At 37.4% G+C, this 17134-nt stretch overlaps 1 protein-coding gene across 1 annotated transcript; it reads right to left on the minus strand.

Moving 5' to 3' along the window:
• Positions 1–878: 878 nt before the first annotated feature.
• Eif1ax (eukaryotic translation initiation factor 1A X-linked) lies at positions 879–17128 on the minus strand. Its single transcript, XM_015488075.1, has 7 exons — positions 16881–17128; positions 10943–11026; positions 7306–7409; positions 6322–6372; positions 4622–4703; positions 2953–3044; positions 879–1227 (listed from the first exon to the last, which is right to left on the minus strand). The coding sequence occupies exons 1-7, from the start codon at positions 16894–16896 to the stop codon at positions 1222–1224; spliced, it is 435 nt and encodes a 144-aa protein (XP_015343561.1). The 5' UTR covers positions 16897–17128; the 3' UTR covers positions 879–1221.
• Positions 17129–17134: the final 6 nt, after the last annotated feature.

A 17134-nucleotide genomic window follows, 5' to 3' on the forward strand; every position in this document is an offset into this window, starting at 1 on the left:
CAGCATGATGTTTTCTTTATTATATTTTTTAGCTATAGCTCTTCCATTCAGAAACTGGAGACCATGTTTTCATTAAGTTTATGATTTTTCCTTCTTATTTCCCCAGGTTAGAGATAGGTTGAAAAGGCTTAATTTGTACAAGTTGTTATGAATTTAAATCTTCATTTATATATTTTAAGTGTTAATAAAGCATTCAAAATGTAGCTTGTACATGACTTCTAAAAATAAAATAACACTTTTAACATAATCTTTCTGTTCTGCAAAAATATTCTACATACATATGATCAAAACAATCTTTTCCTATTTAGGAAATTTCCTATGCACAGTAATTGAGGGGGAAAAAAAAAAAAACTACCTATATTTCCAATGTTAAGATAGCTGGGTGCCACCTAGTGCTCAATTTCTGTAACTACCACCTTTACAAATTAAAATTTGCTATTATAACCCAGGTTCTAAAACTACATTTTAGAAATATTCCCCATCCCCCATGGTTACGATGGCAAAATAAGATCATGAAAAGAATGCACATGATATCAAAATCAGTGTAAAAGTAAATGCTACTTAAATATGAAAAAACAGGCGTATTGTTTTGACTTCAAATGCAGATTTCTTTTTTTTTTTTTGAGAATTTTAATATTTATTTTTTAGTTTTTGGCGGACACAACATCTTTGTTTGTATGTGGTGCTGAGGATCGAACCCGGGCCGCACGCATGCCAGGCGAGCGTGCTACCGCTTGAGCCACATCCCCAGCCCTCAAATGCAGATTTCTGCCTCCTTCAAAATTTTTAGGGAACATTTGGTAACTGGAATATACAGAAAAATTCTGTATAGTCAACAGGCTAGTCAAAAGTAGGGCTTAATTATAATTCATAACAAGTACAAGGCAAATGGTTTATTCAAAACATCCATTTACTTACTGCAAGTGGTCAAAGTAGGAAAGGCAGTAATGTATTTTTTTTTCTTTTTTCTTTTTTTAAATAGATGTGCTCTTCTATCCATAAGCTCCATTACATCAATAGCACAAAATGGGCTTAATGTTTCACTTAAGATAATTCAGCATTATCAGTTTTAAGGAAACAAATACCTTAGAAACAAATCAGTCTGCCTTAACAAATCACAATCATGCTAATGAAAATTTAATCTTCTTTTAGGGTTATGGCCAAAATCCAAACTGCAGGAAAATCTTCCGAAAAATTGGAATGTAAAGTGTTGAGTTCGATTTAGATCTGAAAAGGAAAAGAACATCAGGTCAAAGAAAACAACAATTATCCTCAATTCTAGTCTGCTATCAGTCCCTCTTTATGCTCTCCTTTGTAATGTTTATGTTGTACAGAATATTCTTAATAGAGTGTATCCTTCCTTCCTTTCTTTTGTGCTAGTGATCTGAGATTTTATATTGTGGGAGCATTATCTCTTTAAGAACTGGACAAGCATCTCCTAATTCTCTTCTTCTCAATATGATTGTAGGAATATAGCTAGAAAACCTCTAGAGAGATGTCTAGAGAAAAAGGTATTGTTCTCAGGCGATTTAGCACACCCTTACAAAATGCTCAATAGAAATCAATTACCTTTAATAACCACTACCTGAGTCTGCTGGGCCCAGTTTTGAGAAGGTATGGGCACAGAATCAGAAATTCTTTTGAGAAAATCTTGCTTTGCTTAGATCCTCAACCTATCACTTCAGAGTGTGTGGCTTCACACTCATGCATTTTCTCTGGTTAAGTTCCTGAATTTTCTAAAGAGGCTTTCTATTTGAGCACAGCCATCAAAAATATTTGGATCAGTTCTTAATTCTTAACACACTGGCTACATGTCAAGTTCTTGTCACTTGAATATAACTGTTAATTCTACTGTCGTAACAGTTGTTAGAATCTTAGCTCAGGATCTCCAAAGTGAAGTACATTAAAAAATAATAAAACAATGCGTTTATTTTTCCCTTTTCATTTTCTATTTGGGGGTATGCTTTAAAATGTACACAATGATAGTTGTGTACATTGAGTTTAATTCTTGGTGTCAGTATTCTGAATGATTTGGAGATGCACTGAAATGTAAGATGGACTGAAAGATGAATTGAGATATATGATTAATCAAGTATCTACAGGTTCTGGACCCACTGATTTTAACCAACCACACAGAGGAAACATTTCAAAAAATGTGGTCTGTATTCAACATGTATACTTGTCATTAGTCCCTGAACAATACAGCATTACAAATATTTACTGAGCATTAACATTCACACTGTATTAGGTATTAGTAATCTAGAGATGACTTAAAGTATTTGAGAGGACACACACAGGTTATATAAAATACTACACCTTTTCATAAGGACTTGAATACCTGTAGATTTTTATATCCTTGCAATGTGTGTGTTGTGTGTAGGTATGTGTCTATCTGCCTGTCCTGAACTATGATCTGAGATGATTGTACAGAAGTGTTAACTGTAGAATCTTGGCGGTGGGTATCACTTGTGGAGCCTAAATCAGACGTCCCCAAGACTGGCCTTGGTATCTCTTAAAAGCTCTGGCAATTCTATTACAGAATCTTGGTCAGGAACAATTACTCTAGGTATTTTGAAATTATATATTTGAATCAAATCAAATATTATTAGTTTTGATTATGTACATAGATACTTTGGGAACCTTATTTCACATGTATAGGGGATTGAAAAGCAGGGCTTATGATTATGATTACAGTGTCTGGGATTCATATTGCCAAAGCAAACATTTTTAGGAAGAAATATTGAAAAGGGCTGTTTAGAGTTCCCAAAATAAAAATAACAGTTTGGTTATTTTGTAAATAATTCTAAGGACTTTAATTCATGAACAAGATCCAAAATATACTCATCTAAGTGTTCCATATTCCCAGAATAAATGAAACTTAGTGCAAAGGGCTGGCTTTTCCATGCATAACTCATCAACGGTAATCAGAAAATGCAGAGTGCATCTACTTACATCATCAATGTCCTCATCATCATCTCCAATGTCATCAAACTGAATTTCATCATCATCTCCAGGACCGAATGTATCAGTTTCATTGATTTTAGCTGAAGACACAATAACAAATTGAAGTATACAAGGAGACTCTCATAAGTCAATGTTTAGTTTAATTTAATCAAAGTTTTCATCATAAGGAAAACTTTCCAAACTTCTACCTACCAACACTACTATACAGAACAAATTTCCAAGCAAGGTTATAGCTTTGTCAAGACAGAGTATTTATGTTATAATTATCTTTTGTCCACAGGGGTATTTTTAGCAAGGCAGGCTCTAACTATACTAATTCTGAAGCTATTTACAACTTCCAGGTAGACTTCAAAAAATGTTTGAGCACATACTAACAACTCTATTTCTTTAAGGAAAGCTGGTTTGCATTGATGTTTGAGTCATCAACCAGAAAGATTTGGTCAAATCATGCTTAGGCCTACAACAATCACATGCTATTCCTATTTCCAGATATATTACCATTTTCTATGTCACAAAGGCTAAATAAATAATTTCAGTGGAATTTTCATGATTACATAAGACTGTTTCCATAATAAAATACAATGGGTCAAAAAATAAAAATAACTGCTAAGCAAAAAAATGTAGGCTTACAAATTAGTATATAAAGTACATTTCCCCTATGATGAGATTATGAAAGATTTAATTTTTTAAGTTTTCTGCATAAAAAATGCATTACTTGCTGGGCATGATGGCATACACTTGTAACCCTAGCAACTCAGGAATCTAAGGCAGGAGGATCACAAGTTCAAAGCTAGCCTCAGCAACTTAGCAAGACCCTGTCTCAAAATAAAAAAGAGCTGGGAACATGGCTCAGTGTTTAAGTGCCTCTGGGTTTAATCCCTGGTTTGAAAAAAAAGGAGGGGGGAGCATTACTTTTGTATTTGGAAGGAGTGGAACTAAGAATATTAGTTCTAAAATTTTACAGAGGGCTGGGGCTGTAGCTTAGAGGCAGAGTGCTTGCCTAGCATGCAGGAGGCACTGGGTTCAATCCTCAGCACCACATAAAAATAAACAAATAAAATAGGGCTGGGGATGTGGCTCATGTGGTAGCGCGCTCGCCTGGCATGCGTGTGGCCCGGGTTCGATCCTCAGCACCACATACAAAACAAAGATGTTGTGTCTGCCGAGAACTGAAAAATAAATATTAAAAAATTAAAAAAATAAAATAAAATAAAGGCATTCTGTCCATTTACAAGAAAAATTAAAAAATAAAAAAAAGTCTTATAGGATGCAATGATACAGGGACATAATGGATTGAAAACTGATTTTTTTTCTTGTGGCGCTGGGTATCCAGCCCATGGCCTTGCATATACTAGGTCAAGTGCTCTACTGAGCCCCACCCCCAACTCTCCTCCAAAGGAATTTTTAAAAGTACTATAACAAAATTATTCCTTTCACTGGCATTATACAGAAGTTAAAGGTTTATAATAAAATGAACTTACTAAAACTGTATTTTAGCAGGAACAGAATTCAGTAATTTCTCTTTTATAGTATCTAGTATTATGACATAAGCAGGCATTAAAAGTAACCAACTAAGCAGACAAAATCCACAAAATTCTACAAAAATTCCTCTACCTAAACACTGATAACCCAAACACCATATGACAAGTGGCATTACCATGCTCCGGAAGCTCGCCATAAGCCTTCAGACTTCTAGCTTCATCTGCATTGTATTTTAAAATAACATCAGCTTTGTTATCCTTAAATAGAAACAAGAATTTTAGAACTGATTACACATACAAAAATATTATCAGTTATTTTATAAATTATTTTTTAATTGAATAACAACATCAAGTCTCACTGTTCTGTTATAAACCTTCTTAAAAGTTTTCTCCTACCTTTGAAAAACATCCTTGGGTTTAACCCAGAAGGAAGTAGGTTACGTGCATGACTAAATAATGAGCTTAGGAAAGATATTTACTGATCTTACTTTAAGAACAGAACTGTGAGCTGGGCTTGGTGGCGCACGACTGTAATCCTAGTGGCTCAGGAGGCTAAGACTGGAGGATCACGAGTTCAAAGCCAGCCTCAACAACAGTGAAAAGCAAGTCAGTGAGACCCTGTCTCTAAACAAAATACAAAATAGGGCTGAGGATGTGATTCAGTGGTCAAGTGCCTTGAGTTCAATCCCCACCCCCACCCCCCACCCGGTAAAAAGAACCAACCCCAGCCCCCTCTTTAGGTATTTCTGATACAAAAGTTCCACTGACAAATACTGCCTTAAAGTTTACACTTCCCCATTTGAAATGAATGACTCAATTAAGGAAGAAAACTGATCACTTCAGCCCATTGGGATCTTGTTAAGGTGCATGATCTGATTAAAGAGGCTTGGGACTAGGGTCCAACAAGATCCCAAAAGACAGTGATGCTACTGATCTCTGGGCCACCCTTTAAGCAGCAGGGGTATAGAAGGATCATGGGAGATTGCTAGTCAGAATGTTACTCCTTTCAGAACTTTGGTGTCCTTTCTAATGGGGAATTAATTTTTCTTCCTACTTCTGGGGTTAAGATCAAAAGAAGAAGATGGATATTAAAATGGTTTATGAATTTAAAGCAGGCTTTCTCAACCAAGGCAATAATGATCATTATGAACAGGATAATTCTTCGTTGTGGGATGCTATCCTGTGCCTTGTAGGATATTCAGCATCACCTCCAGCCTCTAACTATTATGCCAGTAACACTATCCACCTCTCACAGTTGTGACAATCAGAAAAAGTCTCCAGGTGCTGACAAATCCTAGAAGGACAAAATCACCCAGAGTTGAGAACCCAATGATTTAAATAATTCTTTATTGGGACTATAAAAATACAGATACTATCAAATGGAGATGAGTTCTAAAAGGTAAAAGTCAAGTGGATCTCCCAGATCCATAAAGTTCAGATCATAAAGGGCAACTACCATTTTCTTCCCCAGGTACTCATCTACATTTAAAGCATATATTTATATCAATAGTGTATGCATTTTGTAATTACTCACATGCCTGTTTTATTCTCATAACAGGCTATATGCCTTTTCTGGGATGGGCACCTGACTCAGTATATGCCCTACAGTAATGGTTCACAGGTTTTTATTTAAGACTTATACATTTTAAAAACTTGGGGAAAGAGGCTAAATGTAAGATTATATTTTTATTTCACCATCTAAGAACGATAAACCACCACGATATATTATGGCTCATTCCAAAAAAGGGGAAAACTTTTTAAATATTAAAAAAAAGAGAAAACAGATCGTTTAGCTTTTAAAAAAAACTTTATGTATGTATTAACTCCACAGATGGGCATTTGGAAAACATAATCCCTGGAATCATCAAAATTTTACCTGGTAGTCTCGAAGACCAACCAATATGATGTCTGAAGTATTTATCCAAACCTACAAAAGAAAAAAATCATTGTACAACATATTTAAAATAAAAATGAAGAGACTGTGAACCACTCCAAGTGGTTATCTACTAGAGAATAGAAAATTATGTGGTTTTATTTTCTTCTGTATTCCACCTACCCACATATACACAGCTCCCTTTAGTTTGGGAACAGAGGATTAATAGTACCAAATTTTAAAAAGTCACAAAATCAGAGCTGGGACTTTTTTTTTTTTTTTTGTGCAAGAGATTAAACATAGGGACATGCTAAGCACAGCTCTACCACTGAGCTACGCCATCAGTCCCAGTGAGTGATGCCTATTCAAATTTTATCAATATGCTTTATAGCCATCCCACTCAATACAGAATCCAAAATAGGTCTACCTATCAGGTCCCTTGTGGCTTCTTAAAACAATAGTTCCCAGCCTGTCCCCCCCTTTCATAACATTAACATTTTAAGATTTTTTTTTTTAGTTATAGATGGACACAATATCTTTATTTAATTTATTTATGTGGTACTGAGGATTGAACCCAGTGCCCCATGCATGTGAGACAAGCACTCTACCACTAAGCCATAACCCCAGCTCAACATTTTAAGAGGTTATTTGCTTTGTAGAATGTCCCTCAATTTTCACTTGTTGGCTATTTCCTCAATGCTTCAGATTCAAGTTAAATATACTGGGTAGGAATACAACATAGGCAATGCAAAATATTCTTTATAAACAATGGAATATATATAAAATTACCAGCAAGACACTGTCATTTGACTAACAGGTAAATTGCTAAGCCCATAAAAACTGCAGGTGTGTGTGGGGGGTAGGGGATATAGCTCAGAATTAAAGAGTGTGCCCTGGGGTTGAGCCTTAGCACTCACCCCACCACAGAACTATAGAGGCATTCCCTCACCAATTTTATATTAGATTAAAACAAATCTCCACACCTACCTTTTTTCTCAATTTCCCTCTGATGTGACATAACCTCTTTACACCATCGAAACACATTGCTTCTAATCGTCCATTTCCCAACATTTTGATTACTTGAGCATACTCTGGGGAGGTGGAAAAAAAGGAGGGTATGAAATACTGAACAATTTTTGATAAAAGTAACTTAAATACATGCAGTACAAGTATAAATACAATGAAGGAGTTATAAATACCACGCTAGTTAATGGTAGAGCCAGAACCAAGACTCTGTAATGCCATTTTTATAACTTGTACCTATTAGACATGTTTTAGTTATCTATTCATTTTGAATAAGTAGACTGTTGTCTATGACTGTATGCTCTATTTCTGGAGATCAAAGGTGGTTTATCCCAAAATGAATATTATACATCATAAATCTCTCACATTCTTTTACTCTTTTCTCTTAGAGCCTTTAGAAGCAAAACTCAAGGAGAGTTCTTAAAGCCAGAAAGGTGTTTCCAAGTAAAACACCAATTTTTTTTGGTGGTATTGGGGAATGAACCCAGGAGTATTTTGACTCTGAGCTACTTCCCCAGCTCTTTTTAAATATTTTGAGATGGGGCTTGCTAAGTTCACCAAGCTGGCCTCCTGTCTCAGCCTCCCAAGTAGTTGGGATCACAGGTATTTGTCCAGTTTAAAATGCCAAATTTTTATTTATTTATTTTGAACTCAGGGGCACTTAACCACTGAGCCACATCCCCAGCCCTTTTTTATTTCTCTGAGACAGGGTTTTACTAGTTGCCTAGGGTCTCACTAAATTGCTGAGGCTTGCTCTGAACTTATGCTCCTCCTGCCTTGGCCTCCTAGGCTGCTGGAATTCCAGATGTGTGCCAACATGCCGTGCGTGCAAAATGCCAAATTTTTAAATAGAATCTTTTCAAATGGGTACCCAGGTAGTTACCCCATTTCACTGCCAATAGAAAATACTCTGAGAAGATTATGTGACCCAAGGATGGTGGTAGTAGCACGTGGGACACAAGACTTCAGACACTTTAGGTTACCCATATAACTGATCCCCAAAGAGGATATACACCAACTTGTAAACATACTGAGAATATCTGAAAGGCTCAACCATGGGGCTGATGTGTAGAAGTGAGTTATTCAGACTACAGTGAACCTAGTGCCTTAGGAAGACTGGTCCATTCAGAGGCAGTCTCTCTTTAAAGTAGAAAAAAAAACATGAAAAAAAGTATTGTCTGCCTAAATAAACACAACTGATAATAGAGGCAAAAGTTACTGAAGCTAAGAAATGAAAGGTCTTGTCAGGCATGGTGGTGCATGACTGTAATCCCAGCAACTCGGGAGGCATGGTGGTGCATGACTGTAATCCCAGCAACTCAGGAGGCTAAAACAGGAGGATTGCAAATTCAAGGTCAGCCCCAGCAACTCAGTGAGACTCTAAGCAACTTAGTGAGACCATGTCTCAAAATAAAAAAATAAAAGAGCTCGGGATGTAGCTTAGTGGTAAAGACCCTGGGTTCAATCCTCAGTATACCCCCACCCCACAAAAAATGATCTTTTAGCCAGAAAACATGTTTCATTTTTAGTCACTTATGTGTACAGCATGAATATATTTACCAAAAATTCTATAAAAAGGCTATCAAGAAAAGTTATTTGCTGGGCTGGGGTTGTGGCTCAGTGGTAGAGTGCTTGCCTAGCATGTGCAAGGCCCTGTTCGATCCTTAGCACCACATAAAAATAAATAAATAAATATAATAAAGGTATTGTGTCCAACTACAACAGCAACAACAACAAAAGTTATTTGCTGAAGTGCTGAAAATTGAGGCAATTGGTGATACTGGAATATAATCCTATTACTATTTAATTACCTGTGTGTGATATGTAGTTCTATTGCAGTTATATAAAACAATAGGCTTAGCTTTAGGAAACACATGATGAAGTAAGGGAAAAGAAACATGTCTTCAACTAAATTTCAATTGGTCCAGGAAAAACCAAACTAAATCAAACCAAAACCATGCATTTCTTTTTTTTTTCTTTTGTATCAGGGATTGAACCCAGAGGAGCTCAACCACTGTGCCATATCCCCAGCAAACTCCCGCCCATTTTTTTAAAAATACTTTTTTTAGCTGTAGTTGGACACAATACCTTCATTTTATTTATTTATTTTTATGTGGAGCCAAGGATTGAACCCAGAGCCTCACACGTGAGTGCTCTACCCCAGCGCCCACCCCCAGCCCTTTTTATATTTTATTTTGAGACAGGATCTCTCTAAGTTTCATAGGACCTTGCTTAATTTCTGAGGCTGATTTGAACTTGTGATCCACCTGCCTCTTCCTTCTGAACTGCTGAGATTACAGGCTTGTGCCACTGTGCCCGGTATGCATTTCTTAATACACACGCGTTGAAGGATTTAAGGGAGTTCATTATACTAAAATCACAACTTTTCTTTAGGTTTGAAATTACTCAAAAATAAAAATGTGGGGGAAAACACAAGTGATCTAGTCAGAAATTATGTTATATACCTTGGTTTGGCATTGACAAAAATCTTAACCAGTCTATAAAAGTTAATTGATTGTTTAGTTTTACCCTACTATATTTTATGAAATCATAAGTTAATGGCACTGGAGAACGGAGAGGCCTATAATGACCTCAGATTCTTCCTTCAACTACAGATGATATTCTGAACATATCATGTAGCATCATTTATTGGCAAAAATGTCCACTAAGCTGGTGCATGGTTGTAATCCCAGGTACCAAGTAGGCTGAGGTAGGAGGATCACTAGTTCAAGATAAGCCTCAGCAACACAGCAAGACCCTGTATCAAAAAAAATTTTGGGTGCTGGGGATATAGCTCAGTTGGTTGAGTGCTTGCCTTGTATGCACAAGGCCCTGGATTCAATCCCCAGCACCACAAAAAAAATTTTTTTTGGTACTGAGGATTGAATCCAGGGGTGCATAACCAGTGAGCCACACCCCCAGCCCTTTTTAAAATATTTTATTTAGAGACAGGGTCTCTGAATTGCTAAGTGCCTTGCTAAGTTGCTGAGGCTGGTTCTGAACTCACAATCCTCCTACCTCAGCCTCCCAAGCTGTTGGAATTACAGTTGTGTACCATGGCATCTGGCAAAAATTTTTTAAAAAGAGTGGAACAGGAATATAGCTCAGTAGTAGAATACCCGAGTTCAATTCCCAGCCCTGGGGAAAAAAAATCCACGGAATCAAGAAATTGTCAACTACAGCTGTTCAAGAATGTGCAATTCGTTCTTCACACAGAAAAATACAGAAAAACATTTTAACTCTGGTTCTAGAAACAGTTCACCTGTGGATGGCTAGCCACCACCAGAACACCAACAGGAATGGACTATTTACAGGGCCATCACAGGGCTGTACCATGGCTGTGTCCTGGTCATCTTTAAGTCATAACTCAAGTGTTCACATAAGTCAAGGAAACTTGTGTATAAATCCTCAATGCAGACTGACACCAGGAAATATTATGGAAAGAAAGGCTCTAGAAATGCAAGAAATGGGAAATGGAGAACAAAAAGGACAAGAGATTTACTGCTCAGGATTATGAATAGGATCCCCTTTAGAGATCTAATTCCATATTTAAGGAGGAAAAGATGTTACAAAAACAAGACTAACACATGAAACCACTTACCTTGCCCATCCTCTTTGAACACCAGCTCTCTTTTTTCAGACTCATTTTCATTCTTACCTCTGCGTCTATTTTTACCTCCTTTACCTAATCATTTTTTAAAAAGAAAAAAACATAAATTATTTGCAAAACAGTATGAAAAGAAACATTAAAATAAGGCTTATAAATTATATTTTAAATCACTAAAGTGAAAAATTCACCTAATTTGAGTACTCTTAATCATATTTAATATTGTTAACATACCACCCTCCCCACTCTTCACGGATTTTTCTTTGGGGATTTTTCTGACCCAAAATACAAATAGCAAATATTATAAAGTCAGGCATCATGGTGCAAGCCTGTATTCTCAGACACTCTGGTAGCTGAGGTAGGAGGATCACAAGTTTGAGGCCAGCCTGGGCAGTTTAAGGAGACCCTCTACTAGGGATACAGCTCAGTGCAGATTACTTGCCTAGTGTGTGTGATACCCTGGGTTCCATTCCCTGTGCTACCACCACCAAACACATACACACAGAGAGAAATACACAGAAAAACATTTTAACTTAGCACACATCCTTTCCAAATAAAACCACAATTCCATACAAATTCCTTGTTTTTCATTTCTTTTTAATACAAACTTGGATCTTTGGGTGTGTTCTGCTAACAGAAAACAAAAGAATGAAAAATAAGAAAGAAGAAAAACTCTCACAAAAATATATAGAATGCCTCATGAATTCACCCCATACACATTCTTGTGGTAAAATCTTGAGTGCCTTTGGAAGGAATTAGATGTTTCTAAGATGAAGTGAACAGAGTGTCTGGACAAAGAACTGTGGTTTTTCACTTTTGGTATACAGCAGAGTACTCAATCACTGAAATCTCCATTCAAAATTCAATTTACTCTTTTTTTTGAATTTTTAATATTTATTTTATAGTTTTCAGCAGACACAACATCTTTGTTTGTATGTGGTGCTGAGGATCGAACCCGGGCTGCACGCATGCCAGGTGAGCGCGCTACCGCTTGAGCCACATTCCCAGCCCTCAATTTACTCTCTTTTACAAAGATGATCCTTAAATGATACCCTTGTTGTTTGTTATATATTCACAGGAACTATGCTCTTAACTACCATGCAACCATGCTATCTATTTTGTCATGATTATCTCTATGAGATAATTTATTCCCAGTTACCAATGAGTTCACTGAAACTCAGATAAGTTAAATAACTCACTTAAGATCACAGTCAGTGAGCAGGGTCACCCAGACTCCCCCCCTAATCCTTTTTTGCTTCTAGTTCTTAAATTAGGTACCTCTCTAAAGCATTTTGCTCTCTTTTCAGAAATCTAAACCACATGCTGGATCTTGATAAATTCTATAAGTGTCTTGTCTCTCTCCTTCCTGAAACCTCAAGAAAGGAGCATTTGTAGGAAATGATGAGGGGATGTGAAGTTATAGCTACTGAAATGAACACACTGATTTTGTTGTGATACAGTAAGAACAACTCCAGCAACTACAAGAGTTTGAATTTTTATCTTATAAGATGTAGCTTAGACTGGATATTTGAAGTTAAAAAGGTGCTAACTGCCCCAACTTTGAAACAATGAAGATGTCCTTTACTTGGTTGGTGAATGGATAAACAAACTGTGGTACATCTATATAATGGAATATTAGTGATAAAAACAAAATAATTGTGATGTCCTGAAGAGACATGGAGGAACCTTAAATGCGTACTGGTAAGTGAAGGAAGCCAACTTGTAAAGGCTATGTGCTGTATGACTGTAATTGAGACATCCTGAAAAAAGCAAAACTATGGAAACAGTAAAAAGATCAGTGGTTGCCAGGAGTTTGGGAGGGAGAGATGAATATATGGAGGAGATACTCAAGGCAGTGAAACTATTCTGTATGATACTGTAATGGTGCATTCATATACCAACCCTAATGTAAACCATGGACTTTGGTTAATAATGTATCTCTACTGGCTTAGTAATTATAACAAAGTACCATACTAATACACAATGTAAATAATGAAGAAAATGAGGGTGGGGGAGTGAGCAGAGAACAAATGGGAACTTTGTTATTTGCTTCTAGTTTTTCTGTAAACCTGAAGCTGCTCCAAAAAGCCTATTAACAATAACAACAACAAAAGCAGTAAGGTACACAAAGATACAATCAACAAAATATGGACTGTGATGAGCAAATATATGATACATTATGAAAAAAATTTAAAAACCAGATCTTCATATTAAAAGATATTTAAAAGACCTGTCAGCCAGTCAACACACAGACCATATGTGGATCCTGACTTGGTGTGGATGATGCAAGATTAGCAATGAATTGGGAGTATCTGGAGTTAGGAGATGTTTATACAAAGGTTCATTATACTGTTTTACTTGAAATTTCATTTAAAAATAAGTGAAAAAGGAAGGCAGAAGAAGGGTATAAAACTACCAATGATATGAAAAAAAGAAATACATATTTGCTTATATATAAACTATTCTCTGAAGGACACACAGAAAATGTAAATATATTTACTACTCAAATTTTTTAAATAAAAAATCCTTTTTATGGGCCTGGGATTGTGGTTCGATGGTAGAGTTCTCACCCTTGCACTTGTGAGGCACTGGGTTCAATCCTCAGCACCACATATAAATAAATAAAATAAAGGTATATAAAAGATCCTTTTACAAAATGCAGAGCAGACCTAGCTTAGAGCATATGAAGAGGAAAAACTAGTCAGAATAATATTTATGAGATGGAAATGAGAGCTGTGACCAGATGTGGAGGGGAAAAGAAGGGGGAGAGTAAAGGATGCCCAGGGCTTTCACACAAACCCCTTAGGGTCATCAATTCAAGACTTTGTAAAATGAGGGAGTTAGTTCTAAAATTCTCATTGGAGTCCTTAAAAATTCTTAATTTCCCTCTCACCTATCATTTTTCTTCATACTTTAAATACAATTTCCCACCTTTTGAAGAAATTAATTTTTCTCTCACTTATCATCTTTATGCTAGTAATCTTATATCTCATCCCACTATTTCAATTTGGTATTATTCTCAGATTTCTAATGGCTCAGTGAATGGGCCTGTCATCAAACTCAATTTTATTCAAAGCTCAATTTACCTTCTTTTACAAAGCTTGTCCTTAATCAACATTGTTTCTGTTATATAACCTCAGCGACCATGCTCTTAACTACCATATAATAATGCAAGCCAGGAACTGGGGTTGTGGCTCGGTGGTAGAGTGCCCGCCTAACACATGTGAGGTGCTGGGTTCAATCCTCAGCACCACATATAAATAAATAAATAAAATAAAAGTACTGTGTCCACCTACAATTAAAAAAAAAATGTAACCCATTTACTCATCACTTCCCTACTTTACCAGTAAGTTCACTGAAGCTACCTCTCCACAGTATTTTGTTCTCATCCCACAACCTAAACCACATTAGCAGTCATTTCCAAAAGGCAGGAGAAAGGCTGTTAAGTGGTAGTGATACCAAAGGACTCATGGGAAGAGCTTGGAAGCAGTAAAAATGTTCACAACCCAAATATAATCAAGAATGTGCGCCTGGCCACAAAGACACATATTTGACTTTCTAAAGCAGCACACTTACTCTCTCCTGAGCCAATGTCTGTCACCTTGCTCAATGCTATTGTTAGGTGGGCCACTACAATTTCAAGTTCAGTATTTGAGGCATTTTTAGGGAGCAAGAAAACTAATTTCTTGGAAAAAGACAAGTACTTCAAACCATTATGCCTGCCAGATCTTCAAACTAGAGCACAAGTTCTATTAGGGCCAGGATTATTCCTACTCTGTTCACTGGTTATATATTTGAGCTTGGCAATTCCTTAAATGAAGCAGTTAAGAGTAGTCCAATATATTGCTAAGGAATGGTGATCTCAAAATCATAGGTAATAACCTCTTCAAAGAATTGGCTTTACAAGTACAGGAATTGACCTCAGTGGTTACTTCTAGAAAGAAAGGAAGAGAGTAAAAAGGGACCAGGGAGGGATGCACACAGGGCTTTGATTTGATGTGTGTTGTAATTCTTAAATTCACAATAATGAATTCCCAGGTGTTCATTATACTTTTGTATCTCTCAAATGTTATTTATTTAAAAAAAAAAAAAGATTCATTACTTGTCAACTTATCAGCCATGTAATGGGACGCTCCTTAAACTTTCTTTTGAAAGAGTAAGACCAGGTCTGAGTGTATGACAAAGTAGCATAAAGTAGAATAAACATTCTAACTTTTTAATCTTACTTTCTAGAATAGTTAGATTCTAAAGTAAATCAAATTCTCAAATTCCTTCTTTAAACCAAACAGAAGTGTTTGAGAAATTTCCAAATGGTCTCTTTCTTAAGCAAAACATGAGGCTAGTGAACTAGGTGTGACTTTAGTGAACCAAAGGGGAACCTATTATTCACCAAAAGGTGCAATCAACAGAAGGGAAGTGACTTAGTCCAACAAATATTTATTGAGCATCTTCTAAGTAGCAAGTGCTGGCAATCTGATGTGATTAAGGCAGTTGCTATTCCTGTCCTTTAGAACTTATAGTCTAGTGAGGGAAGTGGAAATTTCATCACTCAAAGATGTGAATAAGATACTTATCGAAGTGATCCAGTTAACATGTCAGAATAAAGAATTCTATAGATTAAAAATTACAAAACTAGGTGTGGTGGCACATGCCTGTAATCCCAGCTACTTTGGGAGGGTGAGGCAGGGGGTACACCAGTTTGAGGCCTGCCTGGGCAATATAGCAAGATCCTGTCTCAAAAAAAGAAAAGAAAGAAAGAAATGTTTTAAGACTTCTGAAGACTTATATATTTGTCCTCCCTTCTTTTTTGTAGCAAAAAATCTTGCTACAAAAAAGACCTGCAAGTTTTATTTCTGAGACCAGTAAGCTGTGTAGCAACTTGAAGGACTGAATCAAATAGTGAACAGAAGTGTGACCAAGTACCTTGAGAGTAATGAGTAGGGACAGCTACAAAACAGTTAAATAGAAAAGAGAACATAAGTAGGCATGGATCAGAGGAGAAGATCTTAAGATGAATACCAAAGAAGACTTATGGGCTGTGTAATATGCCCCTCTCCAGTGAAAAATACAAAGCTTTATCTATTTCTACTTGCACATTTTTCTTCAAGAAATTCTAAAGGTATTAAAAGTAAAAGAATGACTGTAAGTCTATAAAAAGGCGAATTTCCTTACTGAGTGTTCTGTTTTTACTTAGATTAAGCCTTCCATTTTAGAAACCCCAAATAAACTTATCCTCGGCTGATAATTTGCCAACGTTTAGCCCCAGAATGAGAGAATAAAGGTTTTTTATTCCCATCTCAATATATACATGATCTTAAGCCAAGTCAGAAAACTTCGCTAAATATGGATGGAGTCTTTGGGGGGGGGAGAGTTAAACCTCATAAAGAAACGGAGCAAAGTAAATCTCTAGAGATGAACCTTAAAAAAGCATCAAGGCATCACAGTTTATTAAGGACAGAGAGGAGCCTCAACAATACTGAACAACTGTCCATAAAGAAGCCCATGCAGAGTACCAGATGGGCACGAGAGCAGTCATCACTCTTAAAGTTCAGAACGGATCCCAGGGCTTAACTTTCCCTGCGGGGTAAGTCCACAGGGACCCAACTGCGAAGGCCAGGAGATCCCAAGGAAGGTCCTGCGATAAGTCCCTGAAGCGCCGCGGTCAGTCTGGCGCGAACCAGGGGCAAGAGCCCACATTCTCCCACAGGAGGCCCTACAAAAATGGCGTCGGCTCCACCCCAATGTGACCAAACTGGGAAACAGGAGTAACTTCCTCGGCCCTCTCCAGAGCTCCAAGTCGCATGTGGAGCACCCAGGCACAGGCGGGCAGGGCAGGAAGGTCACTGCGGCCTGGGTTGACCTGGATGCTGCGGGCAGGGCCAGGGAAATCGGGCCGGGTAAAGCCGTGGTCTCGGGATCCGGGTGGCATTACCTTTATTCTTGGGCATGGCGGTGAAGGTGGACTCGCGGAGTCTCCGACTTCTTTCCGAGCGGGAGCGGCGGAGGAAGGGACTCCTCAGAGGGGCGCGATGGGAGACACGAAAGAGCGCGCGCGGGACCAAGCAGGCTCCTGGAGTCCGAGTAGCGTGCGCCGGAGAGTCTGGAGACTGGGTTCTTCCGAGATCCGCTTGCGCCCACGCTCGACAGCAGCAAATGGCGTCGCGGCTGCTTGCGTCGCCTTTCCCC

This window comes from Marmota marmota, unplaced genomic scaffold (assembly GCF_001458135.2).
Source record: "Marmota marmota marmota unplaced genomic scaffold, marMar, whole genome shotgun sequence".
Lineage (NCBI taxonomy): Eukaryota > Metazoa > Chordata > Mammalia > Rodentia > Sciuridae > Marmota > Marmota marmota.

Excerpts from the sequence above, each read along its gene's own strand:
- Eif1ax (XM_015488075.1), bottom strand. Across the intron at positions 7,410-10,942 it reads GTTCAAAGAGGATGGGCAAG|AGTATGCTCAAGTAATCAAA; the intron begins GTAAGTGGTTTC and ends CCACCTCCCCAG. Across the intron at positions 6,373-7,305 it reads GAGGGAAATTGAGAAAAAAG|GTTTGGATAAATACTTCAGA; the intron begins GTAGGTGTGGAG and ends TTTCTTTTGTAG.